This window comes from Sprattus sprattus (assembly GCF_963457725.1).
Source record: "Sprattus sprattus genome assembly, chromosome: 13".
NCBI classification, from domain to species: domain Eukaryota; kingdom Metazoa; phylum Chordata; class Actinopteri; order Clupeiformes; family Clupeidae; genus Sprattus; species Sprattus sprattus.
The window spans coordinates 1,884,586-1,906,252 of NC_137911.1; the positions used below are offsets into that span (position 1 = coordinate 1,884,586).

A 21,667-nucleotide genomic window follows, 5' to 3' on the forward strand; every position below is an offset into this window, starting at 1 on the left:
GTGGTGTCTTCCAAGTGACATACCAGTTTGGTGTTGAGATATGACTTCACTTCCTGTTTGGCCGCTTTTCTGCTGAATTTGAGTGGATGTACCGGACAAACCATATGGTAACTTTTTGTGAAATTTGGCACAATCATTAAGGACAGTTCTTTATTCATGCAAAGTTTCATGTCTCTCATTACACCACTTTATCGCCACCAACGGGTCAAAGTTGGACTTTTGTTAACACACGCAACTTTTGAACCGTATGACCGATTTTCAAAAATGTGGTACCATTGGATTCCCTGGATCAAAACTAATTAAACACACCCTGTGGCGTAAATTTCACTAAAATATTTGCTGACATATGACTTCACTTCCTGTTTGGCTGCTTTTCTGCTGAATTTGTACAATTGTCCGGTACAATTTTTGGCAAATCTTCTTCAAAATCACCAGAGATGATCTTCAGACCTAGCCTCACAAAAGTTATCGAACAGAATTTTGATCCTCACAACCGTTTGTTCTGTTTAATCAAAAGTTATCGAACAGAATTTTGATCCTCACAACCGTTTGTCCGGACAAACGGTTGTGAGGATCAAAATTCTGTTCGATAACTTTTGTGAGGCTAGGTCTGAAGATCATCTCTGGTGATTTTGAAGAAGATTTGCCAAAAATTGTAGGAGGAGTAGGCTTTAAAAGGTTTTTGATAAAACCGGAAATAGCGGAAAATCTATATAACCGGAAATTGACTCCATAGGGTCTGTTAAATTTGTCTTGATCCAGGGAATCCAATGGTACCTCATTTTTGAAAATCGGTCATACGGTTCAAAAGTTGCGTGTGTTACAAAAGTCCAACTTTGACCTGTTGGTGGCGCTAGAGTGGTGTAATGAGAGCCATGAAACTTGGTGTGAATGAAGAAGGGACTGTCCTTAATGAGTGTGCCAAATTTCACAAAAAGTTTCCATATCGTTCTAGGGGCTGCCTTTGACTCCCATGGTACTAACATAATAATAATAGGAAAGCCTACAATAACAATAGGTTACCTCCTACCGGAGGAAACCTAATTAAGAATGTACAATGTAAATATAAATAAATAAATTGGTGTACAAATATATAAATGTGAATAAATATGTATGTAGTGCAATCAAATTTAAATAAGTGTGCAAATTACTTAATTTTATATTTCATAGAGATCTAAGTAGCTTCCAGATTTAAAATTTTCTTTCATACATTCAAATTTGTCTCTTGCTAATTGTAGCCTCTCCTTCTCAATGTTTCACGCATTATTTTCAGCTTCTCCTTCTAGCATTGTAAAAATGCACATTTAGTAATTTCAATATTTAAATAGCAAAAATAAACTTACCAGGGCAGGCGATGGGATGACTCTTGCAGGTGGCAGAGTTCTGCTGTCACAATCTGAACGTATCAATGTCAGCATGACAGTTGAGGCGGGAAGCTCGACACTGTCGTGTTCCACCTCATTCAGGCCCACCTAAATTGGTGTATAAATATGTAAATGTGAATAAATATGTATGTAGTGCAATCAAATTTAAATAAGTGTGCAAATTACTTAATTTTATATTTCATAGAGATCTAAGTAGCTTCCAGATTTAAAATTTTCTTTCATACATTCAAATTTGTCTCTTTCTAATTGTAGCCTCTCCTTCTCAATGTTTAATGTTTCACGCATTATTGTCAGCTTCTCCTTCTCCAACTCCAGAAGCTCCTCCTGTAGGCCTGTGCACTTCTTTTTAGCTGTAGAGAAAATTTTTAAACTGTGAAACAGTAGCCTAGACCAAGGGTGTAGTTCTGTATCAAAAAGTGGTAGGGACATCCCCCCCCCCCTACAACCTTGCCTTACTGTACAGATGAAGGTTCATGGTATGCCTATGGATTCACTTTTTTTGGAATGTAGCCTATTTGTCTCTGAGTAATTCAACCGAGAAGAATTGATGTGACTTCAATATGCGCACCACGATTTAAACGCAAGTGCAGTTAAGTTTGTATCAGAAAAAGTGGTTGGGACAATTTCAAGCTTTCAGCAAAGTGGACATGTCCCTACCGTCCATAACATAAACTACGCTCTTGGCCTAGACTAACAGATACATTACAAACTTCAACTGGTCATGATGGAGATAGCATTGTAAAAATGCACATTTAGTAATTTCAATATTTAAATAGCAAAAATAAACTTACCAGGGCAGGAGATGGGATGACTCTTGCAGGTGGCAGAGTTCTGCTGTCACAATCTGAACGTATCAATGTCAGCATGACAGTTGAGGCGGGAAGCTCGACACTGTCGTGTTCCACCTCATTCAGGCCCACCTCTGTGCCGGTTGGAATGCCTATAATACACAACACAAATGATACAGAAATGATTTCATGTTAGGGGAGTTATCAGCGTTGGCTTTTGTTTTGCTGTTAATTGGTCACCCTGGTTATGGTTACTATGTAGCCACTCCTCAAACCCCGTTTTCGACAGGCTTTACGTAGTGCACATTCTAAGTGCAGAAACAGACATAACTTGACGATTGACGACCGAAACATTTAATTGACAGAACAGTTAGGATTTCCTAAGTTAAGATATGATAGGAGGCCAAAGATTAGATAGGAAACGACCAACAGGTTAAGGATTTCTTCTGTAATAGGAAGTTAGGATTTTTCCTATCTTTGAGTCCCTAACTTAAGTTAGGATGAGCAGTTTGGATTTTTTCTGTAATGAGGCCCCAGGTAACCATGAAGAACAGTTTTGAGAGATGCTACATTACTGGCTCAATTAATCATAGCAAAAGAATTAAACAAGGACCATTTCCCATGGGAATTCTTTTAAAAATAATGCAGTTCACATGTTTTCATGTTTGGAAATAATTGAGGTAGGTCTTTCGGCTGTGGTTTCAGTTTCAGTTTGTTTATTTGTTGAAGAGGGACAGTGTACATTAATAAACATTAAAATGTAAATGTACCCAATTGTAGCCAAAAGGCTAGTTTCCATTGGCAGTTCCCCTGCCAGAGTGTTAATGGCTAAACAACTTAAAAAAGGCATTAACATACAGTACTGTGCAAAAGTTTTAGGCAGGTGTGAAAAAATGCTGTAAACTAAGAATGCTTTCAAAAATGGAAGTGTTAACAGTTTATTTTCATCAATTCTTCATAAATTAACAAAATGCAGTGAAGGAACAGAAGAAAATTCTAAATTAAATCAATATTTGGTGTGACCACCCTTTGCCTTCAAAATAGCATCAATTCTTCCAGATACACTTGCGCAGTTTTTGAAGGAACTCGGCTGGTAAATTGTTCCAAACATCTTGGAGAACTAACCACAGATCTTCTGTGGATGTAGGCTTCCTAAAATTCTTCTGTCTCCTCATGTAAACCCAGACAGACTCGATGATGTAGAGATTAGGGCTCTGTGGGGGACATACCATCACTTGCAGGACTTTCTGTTCTTCTTTAAGCTGAAGATAGTTGTTAATGACATTGGCTGTATGTTTGGGGTTATGTTCCTGCTGCAGAATACATTTGGTGCCAATCATACGCCTCCCTGATGGTATTGCATGATGGATTAGTATCTGCCTGTATTTCTCAGCATTGAGGACACCATTCATCCTGACCAAATCTCCAACTCCACTTGCAGAAATGCAGCCCCAAACTGGAAAGGAACCTCTACCATGCTTCACTGTTGCCTGCAGACTCTCATTATTGTACCTCTCTCCAGCCTCCAGCGAACAAACTGCCTTCTTCTACAGCCAAATATTTCTAATTTTGACTCATCAGTCCAGAGCACCTTCTGCCATGTTTCTGCACCCTAGTTTCTATGTTTACGTGCTTAGTTCAGTCACTTGGCCTTGTTTCCTTGTCGGGGTAGAGCTTTTTGGCTGCAACTCTTCCATGAAGACTACTTCTGGCCAGACTTCCCCGGACAGTAAATGTCTGTACCTGGGTACCACTGGTTTCTGCCAGTTCTGAGCTGATGCCACTGCTTGAAATCTACCGATTTCGAAGGTAAATAAGCTTGATGTGTTTTTCATCAGCTGCATTAAGTTTCCTTGGCTGACCACTGCATCTACGATCCTCAACGTCTTCTTCAAAAGAGCTGGAACTGCACATTTTGAAACCCCTGTCTGCTTTGAAATCTTTGTCTGGGAGAAACCCTGCTGATGCAGTATAACTACGTTGTGTCTTGTTGCTGTGCTCAGTCTTACCATGTAAATGGATAAAAAATAAACATTTATTGTTTACATTTTTCAAAGCATTCTTAGTTCATAGCATTTTTTCACACCTGCCTAAAACTTTTGCACAGTACTGTATATATCAAACATAAAAGAGTGATAGTTGCTTAACAACTTAAAAAAGGTATTAACATATATATCAAACATAACATTGACAAAATAAAATAAAATCCCAATATATAAGTTCTACTGACCCACTAATGCTCACATTTTTGGTTATTTATTAACCATGTTTTAAGATTTATTTTAAAGCTGTTAAATTAGGTTGATTCTCTAATGTTCTGTGGGGGATGGTTCCATTCCTGGGCTGACCTAACTGAGAAAACCGACTGTCGAAATACACTTGAATTAAGGTAACACTTTGAATTAGTTCAGTAATTAATTAAGTGTTAAATTCGTGATTCACTTCACTGGACTACACTAGTCATATTAATTCTGTCTAACAGTAAAACAATACATATGTCCAGTTGTACACTGCAGTAGTTATTGGACACCGTAATACTATCGCCTATCCATACTGTTCACATTTCTGACCATTGCTTACAAGTTCATCTGAAGCTGAAATGAGGCTTCCGTAGTAAAAGCTAGACAAATCAAGGAGTAACTGTCTTGTAGTTTTTACACCTCTTGGTTCAATTTTTTTTCTTTATGTTTTCACTGACAGCATGTTCTTGGGATAGTATGAGAAAGCATTCTGGCCCAGCTGGCTTGTTCTCCTGGCCACAGATCGTCCAACACTCTAGCGTTTTCCCTTCCAATGAGAGCGCCGATTGGACCCGTTTCTATCCGCTGAGCATCCGTTGAAATAGGCCGCCAGCTGCACCTCGACCAGGTCTCCAGCAGTCCCTCTCCACTAAAGTGCAGCAGCGTTATGGTCGTTTGCTTCGACATGACTTTTAAAACAATACTCTATTCAGACCACAAGATGACACCATATTCTCACTTAATATCTCCACTCTGTAATGGCAAGAGTGCTGTTTTCATCAACTACTCTAGATCATGCCTAATCACTACACTGCCATGGAAGTTACATTTTTTCTAAGAAAGAGGACGAGGAGGATGTCCTCACCCTATATCTTCAGAGAAAACTCAAGCAGTAAACAGCTAAGCCATATAATCACAGCCTGCCAATAAAACACTGCTTATAAACATAAAGCATATGTAGTCCAATCTCAAAGTTTCAGTGTATGTAAAACTTCTTGAGATCAATAGTACTTCACATAGGCTAGTCCTCAGTTTTAAGACAATGTGTTATTCAGCCATTACATGAGCTTCTAACTGCTCTGATTTATTAGCAGAGAGCAAGAGATAATGGTGTCATGGTCCAAATGCTGTACCGTAGATAAAAGACACTGTTTGACATCAAAGTAATTTATTGAAAAACAAAGAATACAACTAAAGACAAATGAATTAGATTTACAGCTCTCAAAACAATTTAAAGGGTGTGGATTCACTGATGAATTAACATGTCAACACTGTAATCAAACACCACACAGTTCAGCAGGAAACACAAGCATATTCAGTACAAAGACTTGTAGGCTAGACCACTGCTCAACAATGACTGTCCTTGTTATGAGAGTCAAAACTGAATGCACCCTGCCCTTAACTCCAGACATATCAGAGACAAGGATTGTGTACAGCCATTAGAGGTGTCTGGAACTTTCAAACATATCTTTTCGTGTCAATAGTCTATTGTACTGGAGCAACTTTACAGTGCATTATGTAGGGAATGTGCCTCCACATGGCTCCCAGGAGGAGGAGGACTATCTTCAGTAATTTAAAGGCAGAGCACTGAAAGTGGTAACCACTTCATTAATGACAAAGTTCTGAAAAGATACTCGTCCAGTGCACCAGAAGGATAGATAGAGATCAAATATGTGAACCAAGACTGGATGCTATAAAGATGCATGTATGTAGTCATTTCCATTTAAAATGACCAGGATTTTAGAGATATATAACTTTGTGACTTTGGTTCTCTTTGTTGTGGTAAAGATAACTTAACAGATATTTCATCAGATCATGAGTCATAGACTGTAGTATCCAGTGGTTAAGAGAGGCAAAGACAAAATTGCAGGAAGAGACACTTCAAACATTTCATTGGGAAATGCATTGTCTATCAATACACTCACATTAAAACATACTACTGAGAAAACCATTTCATTACCATCATACATTTGAAATAATGAAATGATCAAATACTGCCATACATATTGCTGTTTTTGTTGTTTCCATAACAAATACTTTTTCCTTATAAAGCATTTGAAAAAGCTAAATACTTCAAGCAGGGCATGTACAAAGGTTTTACACTTCATGGCTTTTCCACGTCTCTACATATTGAAAGATAAACAAAACGAGAAAGTATACCACGCACTCTCCAAAGACTTTTTTGGTATTCATTTATGAGTTCTCTTCTCCACTGTCCACAGAAGTTCAAAAACGAAATGTAACTGCATACTACTATTGAATTTTCATTGAACCATCCATGGATTTTCACACGTCACATAAAGAGTCAAACTCTTTAAAGAAGAGTCAACAAAAACAGAGTCAATTTGGATGTTTGTGTTTTTTCTATTTTGCTCAAATTGTCCATTGCTGCACCCAGCACAACAAGTTCATTAGGATGTATTCAGTCATCTGACCACCACAAAAAATATCTCTTTTTCTGTACCTTCTTCGTTCGGATCCTTCGGAATGTTAACGTAAACACTCAATTCTTACAAAAGTTTGAATTGTCTGATATGCATTTCATTGAATTCCTTTCCACAAAATGAGAAGAACATTTGTGTGTTTCCTCAGTGGCACACAGTGTATTATAATTAGATCTGTCCCAGCAAATGAGGAGTCAAATTTCAAATGGCTTACATCAGTACAATGTACAAATCAAAAGTGCAAATCCACTCAGTTCAGTAGGTTCAGTAAGAGGTGCCCATCTATGTCTGAGATGGTCAACTTTTCTGCATATACATATACAAAACAACAATTACAAAATCTGTAGTTCATATTTAACACCACAGTGTCTCCCAAAGAAAAGGTCATATTGCCACGTTGTAAAGGGTATTAGGCTTGACCTGTTATAGCTAAGCATCTAGACTCACAGTACAAAATACTTTTCCAATCTGACATGACTGTGTGCAACTGGTCTTGGTAATGCTTGTGTATGTGCAGGTCCACTCACATCAATGAAAAATCCCTGACGTCATTTGTTTTTATTATTCTTTATCAAAGATAGAAAATTGATTCGAAAGTATTTGTCTATGCCTTTTACCCTGTCAAAGTACAGTGGGGTCCTTGTGGGGTTGGGTAGAGTTTATTTTTCTTTGAGACACTGAATGGTGGGGTGGGCCAATCCTGTGGAGTTTCATTCACTCATGGCTCATTCATACCAATAAGAAAAGCCAGGTCTATGACACAACAGAACATCAGGACAGGGTGTCACAGCAGAGAACCTGGAAATATCAACACAGATAATATATATGATGGCATGTAGAAGGACACGTAGATGGATATCTTTCTCTCTCTGTAGCGTACCTAGTTCTTTCTTTGAGGGTGTGTATGCTTAAAATGAGGTTGTTGAATTCAAACTATTTTTGTCCATTTTCCATCCATCCATGCATGCCATTTGCAGGATAAGATGACCCTTTTGCTCAAAGATTTGGATATAATTCAACACTAAATCCTCAACTTCTTCTGTTGATGCCGAAAAACATATTTGGACTTCAGATGGCCATGTTTCCTTGTTGCTCTTCCATGAGATTGCCTCTGAATGTCTGTCTTGGACAGTCTATCAAGTACTCTGAGATGAAATGGCGAATGATTGAAACTGTATATGGTGTAGACAACCATACAAACCTTTGGGGGAAAACAAATAATTACAGCAAAGTGATTTAGCCCTTGAGGGTTTTTCCTGTCACCAGAAGGCCAAGGCCTCTGGGATGAGCCCACATGGCTGGGGAGGGGGGGGGGGGGGGGGGGGTTCTCATGGGCATCAGCGCTCTTTTAGAGAGCCAGGAGGGTGGGAGAGTTGAGTGAATCTGAGGACTGGTCGCCCCCGCTGCTACTGCTGCGGCGGTGTGCCTTGGAGCAGGACTCAGATGACGGAGAGGGGCTCTCGGGCTCCAGAATACTGGGGTAGGTGAAGATGAGGCTGGGCACGCTGGGGGTGGACAGGGGAGTGGAGGCGGCCACCACTGGCGTGTTGAGGCTCTCAACATCGGAGCAAAAGACACCCCCTCCCATGGCGATGGGTTTGATGACAGAGGAATGGACCCTGCCAACCTCCTCTTCCTCTTCCTCCTCCTCCTCATCATCATCATCTTCCTCATCCTCCAAAGGCTCCTGCTTCACCACAACTGGGTTAAGATGGTTCATCTGGCAGCGCTGCCCCATGGCCCGCATGGTCAGTGGCAGTGGTGTGCACTGGTGATCAGCCTGGCGCCGGTCCTCGGGGGGAAGCTTGCACACAGGATGGTGAGCGACTAGCATGAACTCCAGCTTGTCTTTCTCTTTCTGAAGGGTCTCAATCTCCTTCTGCAGGTCCGCTTTCTCCTCTTCCAGCTTCTCCGTCTCCTAGTGACAAGATTAAAAGGGTAAATGAGCATTTTCTTTCTGTCTAGCACACTGCAGAAATATGAAATCTAATAAAACAGCCGACAGCTACGTGTGGTGAGCGCACAGAGCAAGGAGTGATGCTGGAGGTTTGAGGAAATGTGCAAGGCCAACACAGAAGAGACTTCCAGGACACTTTGGTCCATAATCCCCTAATCATCGCTCCTTTCCTCCCTCTGCTGTTGCACGTTCTGTGCATTTGAGATCAGTTGCATGGATGCGCAGAATAAACTGAGACTTAACTCACCCAATCCACAATCCATCGAGTTCTTTGCTAAATCCTGCAATTACGACTAATTTCAGAGCAAAAATAACTGTTCTGTTATAATCAGTGTTGGGACTAACGCGTTACTAAGTAACGCATTACTGTAATTCCACTACTTTTAGCGGTAACGAGCCGGTAACTAAGTATTATTTTAAATCAAGTAACGCAGTTACAGTTACTGAAATTGAAATGAGTTCGTTACCCGCGTTACTATGCACAAGGCTGTACACAACTGTGTCTCCCATTTTCCAGGACCGCTAAAACACACACACACACACACACACATTGCACTTGCATACAATCACGCACGCACACAAGGATATACAACCGCAATTATCTCCCATTCTCCACGGCCGCTAACACATGTAAATTGCTCTTGTATACAATCGCGCATACTTATGAAAAGAAGGGTAGGACACCGATCGTGGTTTCCAACATTTATTGTTTAACCAGAAAACGCGTGGAATTAATTACCACCTGTTTACGGTGTTCGTGTCCTTATCTTCTCTGTCGGTGCAACGGGGAAAGAAGCGCTACCGGGACCAGTGGGAACTTATACAGTTCCTACCTCAGGGTGGGGATTCCCTGTTGTGGCTATGGAGACAAGATAAATGGGTTGGCCAACTGCATTTGAGTACAATGTCGTATTTTACATGCCAGCGAGTAGGATGTATTATAAAGATATTATTCTAATGATATATTTAGCATATTGTGAATACTGTGTGGGTGTTTCAGGGTATTTGGTTAACTGAACCACTAATTGATTATTTTGTATCCCCCTACTTTTTATATGGTGTTAATACTGTAAGCCAATCACTTTAACTTCATTGGGCCTAATGGAGTAAAAACAACACTGTTAAATGACTAAGACAGTTATTTTGTATTAAGTTAATTGTTAAAGGGGACTTTTGTACTACTGCTTGATTTGACTGTTCTGTAGTGTTCATATTCATGACTTTAAACGTAGATATAAAAAGTAACGTAAAAGTTACTTTCCCTAGTAACTAATTACTTTTGATATACAGTAACTGGTGAAGTAATTCAATTACATTTAAAATAAGTAACTAGTAACTGTAACTAAGTACTAATTTTCAGTAACTTGCCCAACACTGGTTATAATTAGGGTTGGGTACCGAGAACCGGTACCAATACGACACCGGTTCCATACAACCGGTACCTACCCGGACCGAAATGCAACACAGATTTCGGTGCTTCCTTTCGGTGCCTGAGCAGATATATATATATTTTTTATTAAAAACTTAATAATTTAACAAAACTAGCGATAGCTAACGAGAAGTAACGTTAGTTGCGTAGATCTTTCTGAGTACGATCTGTATACTTTTTTGGGTTGCTAACAGATTTCGTGGGGCACATATAAAACTGCTCCATCTCCCAATGTAGACTCTCGCCTGTGTCGCTCACGCTCATTGGTGATAATGTAGCATTCCATATGGGACTAGTGGAAACGGGATTTGTGTTGAGGAGTTGCCATGGTAATGGGTTGACTTGTGTGTGGTTTCGGTTTCAAGATAAGTGTGGTTGTTCTAAGCAGAAGTTGGATACGCTTCATTAAACGGAGAGCTACCGTCTCATCAGAAGATATTCCTTCTCAATGTGAGTTCTTAAGAGAGCACTAACTCGGACGCTACAATAAAATTGCAACAGTCTAATGACAGCGAAGAGCAGACAGCCTTGCACAGAGCAAGCACAAACAGAGCTAGCCATCAATATAACGGAGAAAATGCCGAAAGGTAAACGATCAAAAGTGTGGCTGTATTTCGCACAAAAAGATTCAAACAACGCAACGTGCAGCATATGCAACAACAAAATTGCGTGTAAAGGGGGGAGAGAAGTAGCCTAGCCATTACCAGCCTGTGACTCCATTTCATTCCGTCTTTCAGTCTGGGCCAACCCAATGCATTTTGGTTTCCGAGATGGGCGGGTGCTTATCTTGAGGTTTAAAATCATTGGAGTTCCCTTAACCAATCAGCAACGTTTAGTAAGCATTCGGTAGATTAAACTCTTCCCAAAGCCAGTTGGGAGAAGAGCTACGACGTCCTTTCCAATCATAAAACTTACAAGAAAATACTCTTGTTCTCCTTTTAATTTTCTGATGTTCTCGAGAGTTGAGACAACTTTTCCGATAGCTTTTCGTGTCTTTTCCTCCAAGGCGAGTTTTGCGTCACAGCCCTGAACTGTTCGCTGATTGGTCCTACAAAATTTTGGGTCCTGGAGACGATTGTCAACGGGGTTAGGCCAGACTGAGCATGAGCTTGAAATCAATTCAGGCGGAAATACGTAGGCTGGTGTCACCAGGCTAGGAGAGAAGGCAAGAGGCCCTGAACCTAAACTCTTAAAGGGGCAGTACACATTCACGAAACCAGTAGGTTTGAATAAATGCAAACTAAATAATATTTTGTTTTACTCTGAAGGCGAACATGCTCATATTTCTGCAAAAGAATTACTGAAGTGTGAAGTGTGTGTACAGAGTGTGTTTTGTATTTATTTATATTTATTTAAGTATACTGTAAACAGTTGTTAAAAGTTAATATATTGTTCATAGTTTGAAGTTAAAAGGTTTGAAGCCAAGTGTTTTGTATTTATTTGTATTTATAGTATACCTTAAACAGTTAATATATTGTTAAATTTGAAGAAAACTATTTGCCTTGGCAATAAATAAGCCTTTAATGTCTTTAATTTAAAAAAAAAAAAAAAAGTATCGGTTCTGGCACCATTTAGGCACCGGTATCGTTTTAAAAGTATCGGTTGAGTACCGGTATCGGAAAAAACCCAAACGATACCCATCCCTAGTTATAATACAGTATAAAACTTGATGTTTCCATCCGGAATGTGCAATAGAACACAACAGTCTTTCAAGCACCAATATGCTATAAGATGGTTCACAAGCTTTATGATCCTTTTGATACAACTACTACTATGGATTAACAAACAACCGGACACAGGCTATTAGACAGGCAAAGAAGCTGATATACTCCTGGATACGTTTTACTTGAAACTTCATGGATGTTGAATCGTCATGGCTGTGGGTGCACTGGTAAAAGTACCATGGAGAAACACCATGACTGTAAAAGCCCTTAAAAGAGAATGTAGGAAAGCTGAAAGCAAATCGAGAGAAACTAAACTTCAAATCCACCATGACCTCCATAAACAAAGTGTTTGTAGTTTTACCAATGAGTTATGCAGGGCTAGACAGCTACATTTCTCTATGATGATTTACAGCAACATCAACAATACCCGCCCTCTATCAGACAGACCATCAACACCCCACAGTCAAACAATGAAACTATGCCATTTCTATGACCACCTAGAAATAATTTGATGACTATTTACAATTTAATACAACTGACAAAATACTCGGGGAGGAAGTTCGGCATCTTCAATCATCAACATTGTGACTTTTTGAAATCCGTGGAGTTACTGCATCACCATTGGCAGCTGAATCTGATGGCTATGCAGTGGACATGTGGAGTCCCCCAGGGATCAGTTCTTGGGCCTCTTCTGTTCAATCTCTATATGCTGCCTTTGGGCCAAATTTTACAGAACAACAACAGCGATTACCATACTACAGATCATATGCAGATAAACACAAATTAAGCTGTCTCTCTCAACAAGATACTGAGTCAATTTTCTTCAATTAAGCCCAAATAAGGGCAAACCAGAGATTATTGTGCTTGGCAACAAAAAGAAGATAATTAGCATTAGCAACATATTGACTCTGGCTCTAAAAAAACAAAGTCTGAAATCTTGGCGTTCTAATAGACATAGATCTCACTTTTACCAACCATATCAAAGCAATCACCAAACAGCCTTCTATTATCTTATTATCTTAAATATAGCCAGAATCAAGGGTATGGTGTCCCAAAAGGACATAGAGAAGCTCATTCAGGATTTTATTTCCAGTAGGGTGGACTATTGTAATGGTCTCTCAACTGGTTTTCCCCAAAAGACCATTGAACAGGTGCAGCTCATAATACTGCAAAACACTGCTGCTAGAGTTTTTTCCAGGATCAAGAGAACAGAGCACATTACTCCAGTTCCAACATATTAACGTTGGCTTCCAGTTAGTTACACAATAGATTTTAAAGTGCTGTGAGTATATCTTTTAGATCTATGGAATCAGGTCAGCTAGTAAAGCCCAGAGTCTAAACCAAACACAGCGAAGACACATTTAGCTGGTGTTCTGCATGCAACTGGAACAAACTACTATTTGCCTCAAGTTCTATAATGAATATTCTATTCTTACTTCACCTTTACTTTTAATGTAATTATATTACTTACTATCTTTTGATTATGTATTGTGTACTTTCTTTTAATTATTTGTATTTTGTTATTGTCTTGTATTGTTTAATTACCACTTTATGTACTGAATACTTCCTTTTAATTATATGCATATAATGAAACATCTAACATCTATATCTATTCCAGTTAAAGTTAAAGTTTAAGTGCTGCTACTCATATATATATATATATATACAGTCATGGACAAAAATATTGGCACCCCTGCACTTCTGTCAGATAATGCACCACTACTCTCAGAAAAGTGTTGCAATTACAAATGCTTTTGTATTCACATGTTAATTTACTTAGTTTGCATTGGAAAAACACAAAAAATCTGAGAAATAATGCCAAATCTGACTTTATTCCACATACAACTAAAAAAAGGGCCGGACAAAATTATTGGCACCCTTGCAAAATTATAAGAAATAATTGTATTTTAAGCATGTAATGCTCCTTTAATCTTTATTTAAACTCACCTGTGGCAAGCCACAGATGCTGGTAATATAGAAATCACATTTGCAACCAGTTAAAATGGAGCAAAGTTGCCTCAACCTTTGTGTTGTGTGTCTGTGTATACCGCACTAAGCATGGAGAAAAAAAAGAAGAGCAAAGAATTGTCTGAGGATTTGAGAACCAAAATTGTAGAAAAGCATGGACAATCTCAAGGCTACAAGTCCATCTCCAGAGATCTTAATGTTCCTGTGTCCACTGTGCGCAGTGTAATCAACAAGTTTACAGCCCATGGCATTGTCACTAACTTCCCTGGATGTGGAAGGAAGAGAAAAATTGATGACAGAATGCAACAAAAGATTGTTTGAATGGTGGCTAAATAACCTAGAACTTCCAAATAAATTCAAGCTACCCTGCAAACAAAGGGTACAACGGTGTCAGCTTGCACTATCCGTCACCATTTAAATGAAATGGGATGCTATGGTAGGAGACTGGAGTTTGACAAAACTTTCTTGGGGAAGCCAAAATCATTCTGGTAGAACGTCCTGTGGATAGATGAGACCAAAGTAGAGCTTTTTGGTAAAGCAGTTTACAGACAACGAAATGAGGCCTTCAAAGAAAAGAACACGGTCCCTACAGGCTAATATGGTGGAGCTGGACCGATGTTTTGGAGTTGCTTTGCTGCTTCTGGAACCTGATGCCTTGACTGTGTGCATAGCATCAGGAAACCTGAGGACTACCAAATAATTTTTGGGCGCAATGTAGGGCCCAGTGTCAGAAAGCTGGGTCTCCGTCAGAGGACATGGGTCTTCCAGCAGGACAATGACCCATAGCACACTTGAAAAAGTACCCAGAAATGGTTAAGAGTGTGTCCAAGATGAGTCCAGATCTTAATCCCATAGCACAACTGGGGCATGATCTTAAATCAGTAGTTTGGAGAAGGCACCCTTCAAATGTGAGAGACCTGGAGCAGTTGGCAAAAGAAGACTGGTCCAAAATTCCAGTAGAGAGGTGTAAGACACCTCATTAATGGTTACAGGACGCAATTGATTTCTGATATTTGTATTTCTTTATTTTTAAGGGTGTTCTATCCATCATAAAGTTGAGGGTGCCAATAATTTTGTCCGGCCCTTTTTTGAGTTTTATGTGGAATAAAGTCAGATTTGGCATTATTTCTCAGATTTTTTGTGTTTTTCCAATGCAAACTAAGTAAATAAACATGTGAATACAAAAGCATTTGTAATTGCAACACTTTTCTGGGAGTAGTGGTGCATTAACACTGGCTGCTTTACTATTCAGTTCCACTAATTACTATTCACAGAGGTTTGTGTGTGTGTGTGTGTGGGGGGTGTGTGTGTGTGTGTGTGTGTGTGTGAGTGAGTGTGTGTGTGTGTGCGTGTGTGTGTGTGTGTGTGTGTGTGTGTGTGTGTGTATGCGGGTGTGCGTGTGTGGGGTTGATTAAAAGTACAAATCCTTATTGATCCTTCCATGATTTATCTTTCAATTATGGTTTATGTGCCCAACCTCAATACCCATAGCATTTGTTATATTCTTTACGTTTGGTAACTCTGTATTTCTGGAGTTTAACATTATCTGTCTTGTAAGAGTTACACCACTGAACCTGTGAGGGCCATGTGGTTAGGTACTTACTCCTTGAAGCATCTCGGTGAGCTCTCTCCTCCGATTGCGGCATTTGGCTGCTGCAAGTTTGTTCCTCTCTCTTCTCACTCTCCTCTTCTCCTCCTCCTCAGGAGTCAGCTAAGGTCAAAGAATAACTTTAATTATTTCCTTTCCTCCCGCCCTTTATCCTCTCTTGTGCTCTCTCACACACAAACAAACCTGTACACCTTTTGTCTTGGAATAGAAATAAACTAAAATCTACACAACAGAGGTGCCTTTTGGTGGTGGATCAAACACACAGATAACCCAGGGAAACACACATGGCACCTTCACATTGAGGAGCTCATCTTTGTTTTGTCAGTGATAAACCAGCACAGATGGTAAGACAAGGGTTTGAATCAGGTCAGGGAACATAATAATGAATGTCTACGGGTGTCTAGGCACTTCTAAACAGACTAGAAAGAACTCTTTTAAGAGAAGAGCCTTGACCTAGTCAACTTACTTCTGTACAACTGTGCCAACTGGGTATCAGTTTCTCAGGTGGGATAGAGGCCTGTTTGACTCAGTTAGGAGCTAAATGTTTATGTGCTCCACTGCCACTGAATACAAAACCCTCTAAAACTATCCTCTTGGCAATACTTCCTCAGTAGCATCTACTAATTACATATCTCTTCCTTTCTATCCGACTGTCTGGAGAGTGAATGGATGATTATCTTGGTCTCAAACCTATCATAAAGGCAGAGCCTTTATATTGTAAATTATTATCATTTAACTATGGAAAGGCGATTTGACCTGAAAACTGTCTGATATAACCTCACCATCTGCAATAAACATTTTAACGTCTGTGTATGGTATGGATCACATCACTGTTCACTTGCTCAGGCACTTTAGAAAAGAATCTGACAGGAAATATAACAGGGTGTGGCAGCTTCTCCCAGATTGCTTAACCACAGTTCTGCCGGGCCTGTGTAATCCTTTTTCACTAACCAACTCTTCACTAACCAAACCTCTTCTTCAACTGGAAAAGTGGATTACATGTACATGTTTTTCTTCTGTAGGCATGATTGCCCTGTGCATAATCAAATTTCCAAGAAAGTATCTGAAAATATATACATGTATATATATTTTAAAAGTTTCTCACTTGCTCATCTCTCTTGCGTCGACCACGAGCATCCCCAATGGAGCGGATCACCCCTGGCCGGGACAGAGCCGTGTGCCCCAGCATGGCAGCACCACTGGACACAGGGAGCCCATAGGGGTGTGAGCGTGTGTATGGGTTGGACATTGACGTGATGACTGTGGGTTGAACCATCCACTGCAGATCTTGGCTGGTGGTAATGGCATTAATAGTGGGGATAAAGGCACTACTGGAGCCAGGCATGTCGACCCGGTACTTCTGTTGAAGAGAAAGACAAAGAAAGAGAGAACATTGAAGAATACTTCTGTTGAAGAGAAATAGAAAGAAAGAGAGAACATTGAAGAATACTTTTGTTGAAGAGAAAGACAAAGAAAGAGAGAACATTGAATAATACTTCGGCTGAAGAGAAAGAGAAAAAAAGAGAACATTGAAGAATAGTTCTGTTGAAGAGAAAGAAAAAGAAACAGAGAACCTTTTTAAGAATATTCTTCTCACCTAGACAGGTCACAGTTCAAAATGTAGACAGCACCATTCAAAGTTCAGACCCTAAAAAACTTCATCCTAATCTTCAGGCACAACTTCCTGAAACCTCACACCCCTTTTTAGCATTTAATTTCCTCATCACAACATAATGAGTCACCCTACTGCAATGGCGTGGTATGTGCTTGACCCCTGCAGCCTAGTAACACAGTCAAGTGAATCATACAACACCCCCTCAGTCTGCATCCCACTGATTTCTCAATAAGCTCCTGTCCATGATGCAATGGGAGGCCTTAGACACACAGATGGAACATTTGGAGAATCATTTTTGTGTTTTGTAAGTTTTCTGAAGAATTGAATCATTTTAAGAACTGTAATCATTTTAATTCTTTTTAAAACTAACCCTGCCTTATGATGCCATTTATTTTATTTTTGTGACATTATTTAGAGTATTAAATCAGCTTGAATACGTCCAAGTTGTAGTCTGCACAAGAAGGCTAACCAAGACGAATGGTTGCAGTTTACTAAGGAAGGCTAGAAATTACCTTGCCTTTCGAATCGAGTTGTTGAACAGCATTTGTTGTTGAATATGAAACTACATTACCCTGTAAATGAGTAGCCCATCATCCAAACAAGTGTAAAATGTCCTGACAGTGGGTTCAAGTATAGCCTATCTTCCCGGGAATATGCCTACCCTAGAGTTGGACAAAGCGCGAGATGACTAATCGCGAAGGTATGCTGAAGACCGTAGTTTCCAGTAAGACGGGAAACAGCACGATATTAAAGGTGCAGGGAAAACAGCCTTCCCAAAACATTCCATGTGCCATACAAAGGGGGACATTCCACGACGCTCACGAATTGCGTAGAATTGTAACAAGAGGTTGTCTGAACTTGACGGGAAACGATTCCCGTAAACCAGGGATGAGGATGATGAGAGTCATTTCTCGAAAAGCTATAAAGGACTGACGTGGTTAAAAAACCTTTTGCAACCTTGATCAAATGAGCAACCTCAAAAGGCTGTAGAGTAGGCTATGGCTATTCGTATAGGCTAATCCATGGATATCAGGATTTTTTTATTATTAGCCTCCTAATTAAAGCCTGACAATCTGCGACGTCAGATTTTGACAGTTTAATATGACGCCCTGATTTAAAAACGGTCTATATTAGTTCATAAAAGATGTGTGCTGTGCGCCTGGAACGGTATATTGTCTATTATTTTCAAAGAGAATGGGATGTTTCACGTCATGCCCTTGGCAATTGCAAGACTTAGACATTACATTGTCTTTCCATTTCGAAACTGTTGAAAGAATTTAAACTTCTAGTCTAACTTCACCGTCCATGCGAAATTTCACACAACCCAACAGATAGGCTACATCCGGCCCTTTGGTTGTCCTTCTACCGAGGCCCGGAGATCAAATAAAAATAATCCCTGGCAACAACCTGATGATTAAACCCTAGCACTCCTGGTTTGAGGAGTTGTTTCATAAATGCTACAAAAAGGCTGAAAACATAGGATTTACGGAACTTCGCTAAAATAGCCTTCTTCCCTCAGAACATCTCCATAAACAGATATTCCTGAAATGTCCCAGTGCCTTATCTGGTGGCGTAGGCTACGTGTGAATATGTTGTAGCCTACATAGTATGAGGCGCAGTAGGATGGACATCACTTTTTGACCAAGTTCAGTGGTCAGGAAAGACCACCACCACAACAAGACTATTGGGTGATGCGCTCACAGAAACCATGCCAGAATCTGAGCCATCATGTCTTAGAACTAGAGACGGGGAGTCAGTGTCGTTAAATGTTGCACATTTCCTAACCACACAAGATAATCCGACAAAAGGACACCGTACGATGGATCAAGTAGGACATCTTTATTGAGAATATGCATCGGGATCTCTGGCATTCACTGTCTGTCCATCTAGAACGAGTCATTCCATAATAGGCTTTTCGCAATATCCCTATGTGGTCAATGTTTTTCGCACCTGTTATTTTAATTAAATGCACTGAGTGCAGTAGGCTCCAGTTTAGTACTTCCCTGGCTGTAGCAAACCTCAGAGATAGTCTAGTTTACAGATGGATGATATGTTTTAGATCTAGGTTTAGTTAACAGAGGCATTCAAACCGACGTGGCGGTCTTTAATATCACCGATTAGCCTTAAGTAAAATCAAAGTGGCTCACTTGTGGTCACCTCGACTCAGTCCTAACAATGATGGTCTCGTCAGGTCAAATGTCCGTTGTATTTACAGCGACATAGCCGATCACAAAATTGCCACGTCTCATAGCAGTCTATTTTGCACTAGCCTAAATGATGGACAAACTCGCGAGAGGCTTTACAGCATTAACAGCACGGGTGTATGTTTAGCTACATAGTAGGCCTAGTTGGTCAATGATTTAACGTTCGGAGTCAATTGAACCAATTTTGACCAATTTGTAATAAAGAATACAACATGATCATTTAGACTTCGCCTAAATGATCATGAGGTATCCTTTATTACACCAACTCATATAGCCTGAGCCTAACCTATATCAGCCTTCATATGTGAATTTCACATGATCAGGATGTTGCTGAAAATGACCATTAGTTAGCCTACCTGATAGCTTGAGGTAGAAATTGGACTGCCAATACTGCTGCCACTTGTGAAGAACTCTGGCTGTGCCGGAGACGCGCTGCTGCGGGAGGATGTGTCGTAGTTCCCAGAGTAGTCCTGGTACATGTTCCAGGAGAGAGGGAATATTTCAGATGATTACGAGCTCCGGTGTATAGTATAGGCTTTTCAAAATCGTCTTCGCGGAGAGAACAGCCCTTCACCGACAACGAAATCCCTTAACCAGCTATGAAGTGTTATAAAGTTAAATGTAAATGTAGATGTAGGCTAGTCTACATTCAGAACAGGCTACCTAAAATTCTGAAAACGTTATATCAAGCCCTTCAGTGCTGCTACGGCATAGAACAGAGGCCTTATCGTTTACATCAGGTTCGCAAATCAGGTCCTTGCTCTTAAAAACACAAAATATAAATCCTCTGCGGTGAAACTAAATGTTTCTTTCGGTGTAGTGTTGTCTAGTTGTATAAACTGTTCTCTCAGGTGCTGAACCAAACTTGAGGAACAAAAGTCATCGAGGCACCTACTTTCCGCAGCCAGTCCGACCTTCGCGTGGTGTGTGAGTTGTGGCTACAGTGATGAGTCACCGGAACGAATTCAACGTCGTGTTGTTTGGCTAAAGTTAGGCTAATTATTTGTTTCTTCTGTAGAGCAACTACTGTCCTGTTCTCTATTCCCGACTGCCGCACTCAGGTAGCCTATGATGACTCACTCTGTGACACCACTGTATTCTGCAACTCTGCTTATCAACGCCAACTTCACTTTGTACGTCATCGTTCGAGGGCGTACACCAGATAGTAATGGCTGTAATGAGATGAAGATATTTAGCCTACAACTTATAATTTTGTATTTGAAATTAAAGTATTACACGTTTGATAATCTCAGTATTTAAATGTATGCTTTGAGACACATTGTCTCGACAAATAGCTCTAAGTGTCCCATGTAATAACACATTTTTATATCAGTTGGTTTCGTCCATTGACGCATGTTTCCAAAAATGGTCAGTTGCGTCAGAGAACACGCGTGTGGGTTTCCTTGGAAAAAGCAACCTTAAAAAGCACGTCAGTGACAGGAGGGAATCCCTCCCTCCATTTTTCATATCATCCCCTAGCTTGTTTAATATTTAGATCCCAGACTGTATCGCAGATAGGGAACTTGATTACTTCAAAGAAAGACCTTTGTGATAACGAATAGCCATGTTGTTATTAGGTGGTGGGCTGGACCCCCAAATTGTGAATTTAATACTTACCGTCCAGCTGTGAAGCCCATTTTTTAAGGATGGATTCATAAAAATACACCAAACTGTATTTGCTTTGTTTCCACCTTCGTTTCGTGCACATTTGGCGAACATATCGTTGTAAAGTCTCTGTTTTTTGATCGGGCGAATTTTCAGGGCAACTATTTGAGACCGTGCGTTTCAATGACAACAAGACGCAAACAACCTCGGGTGTCGCTGTCTGGAGAAATAATTCTTGCTGAACCTTACCAAATACTCTTCTCTCCAAGGGAGATTGCAACTGGAGTGATATATTTTAGATAAGGCACATTATCTATAATATGTAATACATTATTACTGAATGTTAAAACACCATTTTCTCTACTTTAAGTCTTAGAGTAGGTGATGTTGCCTCATCTTTGCGTTTCCAATCATTTTCTATGGTTAAAAAGTAAAACCCCTTATCGTAGCCCGACCTATTATCCCGCACGACCTATTATCCCGCAAGCGCTGGTACACGTTACTTAATATTGATTTTGGTGTCATCCAGGATCGCGGATTTCGGAAAACTTAAGTCCCTGCCCAAAAGGGGTATTTAAATTAGCTTTGTAGCAAAAATGGCACATATACAGCGTATTGAAGTGTATAAGATAGTGTTGTAATACTGCATGTACAAACCAGCCTGATACAAATAGTAGAATTTTGATTTCGCGACGTTCGGTGTAAGTTCTTTTTCTTGTTGAGCTTGATTCCCAACGGCATTTTACATCAATGCGGGAT

General features: G+C 40.0%; 1 protein-coding gene across 1 annotated transcript; it reads right to left on the reverse strand.

Moving 5' to 3' along the window:
- Positions 1-8,205: 8,205 nt before the first annotated feature.
- fosl2 (FOS like 2, AP-1 transcription factor subunit) lies at positions 8,206-19,782 on the reverse strand (the record flags this gene model as incomplete). The annotated part of the gene is made up of 4 exons (XM_080849900.1): positions 8,206-8,775; positions 15,479-15,586; positions 16,590-16,844; positions 19,660-19,782. 4 exons carry the CDS (start codon positions 19,780-19,782, stop codon positions 8,206-8,208), a joined length of 1,056 nt encoding a protein of 351 aa, XP_080706026.1.
- Between the last annotated feature and the right edge of the window lie 1,885 nt (positions 19,783-21,667).